At 45.7% G+C, this 6,962-nt stretch overlaps 1 protein-coding gene across 1 annotated transcript in view; it reads right to left on the bottom strand.

The window, feature by feature from the left end:
* The window catches only part of NETO2 (neuropilin and tolloid like 2), a 26,202-nt gene extending 19,677 nt beyond the window's left edge, over positions 1–6,525 (bottom strand). Inside the window, 3 exon segments of the mRNA XM_023519649.1 lie at positions 3,087–3,390; positions 4,002–4,142; positions 6,417–6,525. Coding sequence (XP_023375417.1) covers positions 3,087–3,390; positions 4,002–4,142; positions 6,417–6,510 — 539 coding nt within the window. The 5' untranslated portion in view covers positions 6,511–6,525.
* Between the last annotated feature and the right edge of the window lie 437 nt (positions 6,526–6,962).

Consider the following 6,962-nt stretch of genomic DNA (forward strand, 5'->3'; position numbering starts at 1 on the left):
GCTACAGCATGGATGAACCTGAAACACGCTGAGTGAAACAAGCCAGACACTAAAGGACAAATACTGTAGGATCCCGCTCATGTGAAATAACTAGAACAGCCAAATTCAGAGACAGCGAGGACCAGGGCTGGACGGGCGGGAACGAGGAGCTAGCGCTTAACGGACAGTTTCCGGTTGGGACGGCCAAGACATTCTGGAGGTGGAAGGTGGCGATGGTCGCACCACACTGTGAACGTACTTAATGCCACTTAAAAAGGGTTGAAACGATGAATTTTATGTCGTATAAAATTTACCCCACACACACAAAAAACAGTAGCAGCTAGTGAGGGTTTTTTTCACAACGGCAGGGGAAGACGAGGTGATACACAGACTCTTCTGCCCTGGAGTAGTTCACAGAAGACTGAGAACCAAAAGTTTATATCAAAATAACCCATTTAAATAAACTGGGCAGTGTTTGATTTTTATGAACTAAATGAATTAATGGAAGTAAAAGGTACTTTCCTGTCAAAAAGATACGTTATAAAATCTTATACATGAATCGGATCTTTGCAAACGAGTTTAGATTACCTGAAAGAAAAAACAGACATTAAAAAACAATGCTCTTAATTATTTGAATAATGTTTTTAAATATTAAAAAACAAAATCAGGCAACTTTCTATGGAAAGGTTCTTATTCTGGACAGAATAAGAATTAGCTCTATTAGCTGTATCATGAAAGCAACTTGATATGCCTTATAGTTAAACTATAGACAAATTATAGTAAAATGCTTAGGATTCCTAGACTGTATTACCCTACATTTGCATCTTACAGAACTTCAGAGTTGTTAACATACATCACGTTTAATATTATGCCAATGAGAGTCATGTCAGGAGGATTACATAATATTCCATTTCATAAATGAGGTAACTGAATCGGAGAGATTGTATTTTCTTGGATGATATAACAGCAAAGCCAGGGCTGGATTTTAATTCTCTAGACAGTTTTTCTTACTCTATCATGCTGTCCTTATAATGTGGGTGAGGATTCCCCAATTTTAGCACTAAAAGAAATGTCAAAATAAATAGGCAATGCATAATTAGCTAAATTACGGCTGTGTTTAGTTATTTAAAATCATATTTATAAATTGTTTAGGAACTGGTAAATCTGGAAGAAACCTATTAACGATGATGAGAAATTAGTATTTTTTTCAATGAAATTCTCTAAGCTCCTAGTGATACTGGTTGAGGCAGAGGCTCTTAATGGATTGCTACTTCCCGTAAATAACGGAGAATTCTGGAAGTTTTAATGCAGCAATGGCAGTGTCCTAGAGTTTCTGCCTACATATGAAGAAATTCTGACTCATCTGTCAGAGAGCTCCTGTAATTTGTACTCCAATGCCGTTTAAGGTTTAAACTTCTCCGCAAAAAATCTCAAATGTAATTAATTGCCCCCCTAGCTGGGTTTAGTTCACTAAGTTAAAGAATCGTCTCTGAGATGTTTTCTAAATTAAGCTAAAAATCACCCCCCTACTTTTTTCAATATGTAATTTAATAAGCATGATAAAATATCTGGAGTTGAAAACAATTTTAACAAGAATTGAGCACCCAATTATATACAACAAACTGCATTATAATAGGTTTTAGTCTTATTAAAGATTCTGAGATGTTTTAGACTAGCAATTTTTTTTCCTTTTGGCAATTTGGTATATATAGGTCCTATCTGGACTTTCCAATTAAGGTTTTTTGAGACACCTGTTTGTAATTTTTTAAAATTTATTTTTATTGTAGTAAAATATATATAACATAACGTTTACCCTTTTACACATTTCTCAGTGTACAATTCAGTGGCATTAAGTACATTTCACGATGCTGTGCAACCATCACCATCCATTCACACAAAAATGACAAATAAATTTCAATATGATCCATCGGTTGTGCTCCTCGATTATTTACCCAAATGAGTTAAAAACTTCTCCACACAAAAATGTGCATGTGGATGCTTATAGCAGGTTTATTCGTAATGGCTAAAACTCAGAAGCAGCCAAGATACTCTTCAATAGAATGGATCAACAGACTGAGGGACACCAAGACAATGGAATGTTATTTAGTGTTAAAAAGAAATGAGTTCTGAGCCACGAAAAAACATGGAAGAACCTTAAATGCATATTAGCGAGTGAAAGAAGCCGGGCTGAAAAGGCTACGTACTGTATGATTCCAACTCTATGACATTCTGGAAAAGGCAGAACTATGGAGACAGTGAAAAGATCAGCGGCTGCCAGGGGTCGGGGCAGGAGGGGTGAACGGGTGAGCACAGACGGTTTTTAGGGCACTAGAAATACTGTGTGATGATGTCATGATGGATACATGTCGTTATACGTTTGTCCAAACCCATGGAAACGTACGATGCCAAGAGTGAACCCTGATGTACACTGCGGACTCTGGGAGATCGTGATGTGTCGACAGATTCATCGACAGGAGCTAATGGGCCACCTGGGGAGGGGAGGGGGTGTTGATTTGGAGGCGGCCGTGTGTGGTGTGGGTTAAGGGGTGTACATGGGATCTGTACTTTCTGCTGTTTTGCTGTGAACCTAAAACTATTCTAAAAAATAGTCTATCAGGTAAGTTTCACTTTTTGAAGATGTTATCCTTTTGGCATTAAGAAGATAAATATTGAAGCAACACTTAAAAATTCCCATAATATGTTTAGTGATCGGGGGGAAAAAAAAGGTGACTTTGTTCAGGCAAAAAGCAGGTAATAAAGCAGGTAATGTACCTGTATGTACAAGACGCTCTCTGGTAAAACAAACAAACAAAATACAGAAAAACATCTGAGGGGGTAAACGCCAAATTCCCCATGATGGTTTTTTATACACAGGGTGGTAAGATTATGGATGTTTTTTCATTTCGATCTGTTTTCATTCTTTTCAATTAACAAATTTCTTGCATGAAAAGATAAATAAAAGCAAAAGGACTGAAAACTAAGTTATACTAAGTTGCTTTTTCATCTTGTTAGTTTGTAACTCTATGAAGACAGGAATGATACCTTGTGTGTCTTGTGTTTCCATTTCTTAAAGGGTTAACGTGACTGAATTATCTCTTTTCCGGCCTTAAGATTCTACAATCAGAGCGAGGCCTAACCACTGAATAAGGCAATTTGCGTTACCTGGAATAAATGAATATTTTGCTCGAAATCCCAGTCCTTCAAGTTCTTCGTCAGAACTGAACTTAACCCACATGAACCTCCCCGTGGATCTAATTAACGGGGGACTCTTCACGCCGCAGAAGCGATCTATGAGTGGGGAGAAGCCGAACGGCCCGTCTCGAATTTCCAGGTGGTCAAAGCGACATTCGAACGATGGTTCTATGTAAAAATGTTCGTCGAAGGTCAACTCTACTCTTTGACGTGGAGCAGCTAGAAGGTAAGAGTAAGCAAATGAGGGCGACACCAACGAGACCAGGGCTGACGGTTCGTAATGCGCGCCACCGTGAGAGCGCTTTACGTCAAGTTCACGAGGAATGTCACAGGTCACACGAATAATAACAACGACGCTGCTCTGCGGACCCAGCGTCACCGTTCCCCTCCGCCCAGGCTACTTATCAAATGAGTTCAGTGGACTTAACGGATTCCCGTTAGGGTGGAGAAGCTAATGCCTGGCTCGTGAGATACGGGGTATCATGGCGAACAGACAAGTAAGAGACACAAAAGGATCGACCAGAGCAGCTACGGACACGCGTCCTCATGCTGCCCCGCAAGGGACGCCAGTTAGCTTAAGTGTCTTCTCGGAGAAATTTCTCGTACCTCCTGGTGCATCTCGTTGAATTACGTCTCAGGAGATTCAGAATCCCGATAGTATTTCAACCATTACATCTTGTTGACGTGTTCAGTATTCAAAGATATTTATAATTACCAGAGTTTAATTCAAATACACGTTTAATTCCGTTCGAATGGGTTACAACGGGAAACTTTACCAAAGCGTTTGGTTTTAGACTTCATTCGGTAGAAGACAGAAATTGGTCAAATACCTTCCAAAATGTAGATACACTCCTTGTTCGGCGGGTACGAGTCAGGGTAATTAGGCGAAGCAAAATGTCCCCCGTTGCTGGTTCGAACCCAGATGCCACACTGGGTCGTAGGAACGTGCTTGATTCCAATGTTTTGTCCATCTGAGGAGAAAACAGCATTTGAAACGTTCGTGACGGCAACAGAGAACAGCATTCTCTTTCCCCAGCTCCCCAAAGAACTGCCCGCTCTGCTACACGCACACACGCTCGCTCGCACGCACATGCGTGACGAGGCTGCGACCCGGGGGGACACGAGGCGCCCGGCGCTCACGGGGCCAGACCGAGGGGGAGAATCAGGCGTCAGGAAAACTGCGTGAAACTCGGCTGCGACGTAAAATGAAAAGGGTCGCAGCAGTTCGTCTCGGCCAGGGCACGTCACGTCTCTCTCCGCCCTAGTTCAAGACGAAAGTCAAGTTAAGAGTCACGGGCCGCACGGGGGCGTCTCCCCGGCGGCTGCAGACGCGACGCGGGCGTCAGGCCGCGCTCCTCCCCGGAGTCCGCTTCGCCAACAGGAGAGGAGCAGCTTTTATAAAGGACAGAAGCCTCTGAGGACGAAGAGGCAGCTGGCACCACGCGACGGCGACGACCCGCAGTCCCAGGAGGCGGGCTGGGGTCCGGGCAGTGACCCTGGGCTTTTAGAGAGGTGAGTCTTCCTTCCACACCGACTTAGAATCGATTTCGGTCCTGATACCCTCCCGGCCCCGCGGGTTCCTGCCGCTGCTGCTCCGTCCCTCTATCGGAAACGAGATTCTTCCCTTGGAGAAGAGAAACTGGGGCACCGGGCACAGCTGAGGGTGCAGACACCGGCCCGAGAACAGGGAGACTGGGTGACACTGACGAACCTCATGACGACCCCGCCCCCCGCCACTCCAGGGAGGTCTCCTGGTCAGATGGGGGGCGGGGGGTGTCTCTTGGCAGGAAACGGAAAGCTTCTCCGGGGAATCCAGTGAGCCCGAAGAAAAAGACCCGACGATGCAGACAAAGGGGTTCGCCTGTGTCGGGCCCCTCGGCAGTGGGGCCACAGCCAGCAGCCCCGCCTCGCGGACGGTGAGTGGTCAGAGTCGAATGTCCCCCTTGTAAACACAAGCAGACATCCAAAACAAAACTATCGCTTCATCTCCTCAGGGAAAAAGAGAGTCTATCCACAAAATAAGAACTTGGGTACAAGGGTACTTAAAAACCACCCCAAGGAAAAAGGGAAGCTCCTAAAAACAGAAATGAAGGACTGAGCGGAGAGCTCAGAACGGAGGGTTGCAGACCGAGGCCTGAGCACGGGCGGAGTGGCCTGCGGGCTGTCGCACGAGAAGCTGCAGGGCAGTCCCGGGCATTCGTCCACCCCGCCCACCCCGGCCCTCACACGCCGCAGCGGGGACGAAGAGGACAAGGGACAGGAGAACTTTCCAAGCGGAAACACAAACTTTTCGCATTGAAAAGGCTCAGCAGAAATCCTAACGTGAATCCCAAACATGGATGGAACCGGACTCAGGACGTAACTGTCCCAAATGGAGTGGCGGCTGGGGTGGAGGGTGAGCGAGTGCACGGCGGGCTGAATCCTCACCTCCCGCGGTGGGAAAGCCTCGCAGACACTTGAATGGGAAGTGACTAAGCGGTGACAGGAAGCGAGTCAGTGAGAGCGAAGCGGGGACACAGACACCAAACGGTCAGCTGGGAGCGGGGATCCCCAGGGAGCAGGGAGCAGGAATCCCCAGGGAGCTGGTAGCGGGGATCCCCAGGGAGCTGGGAGCGGGGATCCCCAGGGAGCTGGGAGCGGGGGTCGGGCAGGGCGGGGGCCTGGGTTTTCCTGACTTTTTAGAGTGCCTGGACTTCTGTCACGTGCACGTATAACTCTGAGGAAAATAAAGACGGATCAGGTCGTGTAAGAAATGTGCTCAAGTCGGACATGAAAATCTGGTTCAAAAATCATACTAGCTGATCCTCTGCCACAAACGGACAATCAGGACAGGTCCGGGGGCGCTGAATGAGATGCTGATGGAAATGTTTCATTTGTCTACACTGGAAAAATGGATTTTTATTTTTGCTTCGTGATAAAGCATAAATCTCATTTAATTTTCGGACAAAATCGGTAGTGTGTGTGTGTGTGTGTGTGTGTGTGTGTGCACGCGCGCGCGTGCACACGCGTGCGTGTGTTAGTTAGGAGCTACTAGTGCTGCCAATTTTTAAAATTTATTGAGGCAGGACTTTATGTCGACAATTGACTTGCGTTAATTGCAGCTGAACCCAGTTACATCGAGGCCGACAGGAAGACAGGAAGCCTTAGGTCACTGGAACATGGCAGAGGGACTATGGAAACAGTCCCCTGAAGCTGTAAACCTTTCAAATAAGCCTCCTCCACCCCGCACACGTGGCGTGACTCACCTTGGGTCTTCTGGGCCACGGCGATCCCTTCCACGACCAGCACCGTTACTAACAGCACTAGAGAAATAACAGAAAAGAGACGTTAAAACACCATCTATGTTTTACTAAGTTTACTAGAAAAATCAGATGACCGAAAAGAAATGAATTGAACCACTCCGTGTTGCTAACATTCACTCTATAGACTTTTAAGGGTTAAATGTTACATTCAGGTGAACTATTTGACAACTAGGACGACCCAAGAAAACAACACAATTGATATCACACTCATTTATATAAGCCCTAATAGTACGTGGCACTTAAAGCAATTTTTCAATTTAAGATGGACTAAAGGACACCTTTTTTTGCAACACATTTTGCTGACCCCGATCATGCCTACGTGTGCTGTACTCCGTCTCAAAGAGCTGACATGCGAATGGCTAGCCCTGCACTGCATGTGTCAGTAAAAATTCAATTACGTTATCCGACTTTCATGAGCACTTGTAATACAGATGGAAGTAAGGGGGCAGCAGTGTCCCAGAAACCGATCCAGGGCGTTCCACGGCTGTG

The sequence above is a fragment of the Pteropus vampyrus genome, unplaced genomic scaffold (assembly GCF_000151845.1).
Source record: "Pteropus vampyrus isolate Shadow unplaced genomic scaffold, Pvam_2.0 Scaffold228, whole genome shotgun sequence".
Classification (NCBI taxonomy): domain Eukaryota; kingdom Metazoa; phylum Chordata; class Mammalia; order Chiroptera; family Pteropodidae; genus Pteropus; species Pteropus vampyrus.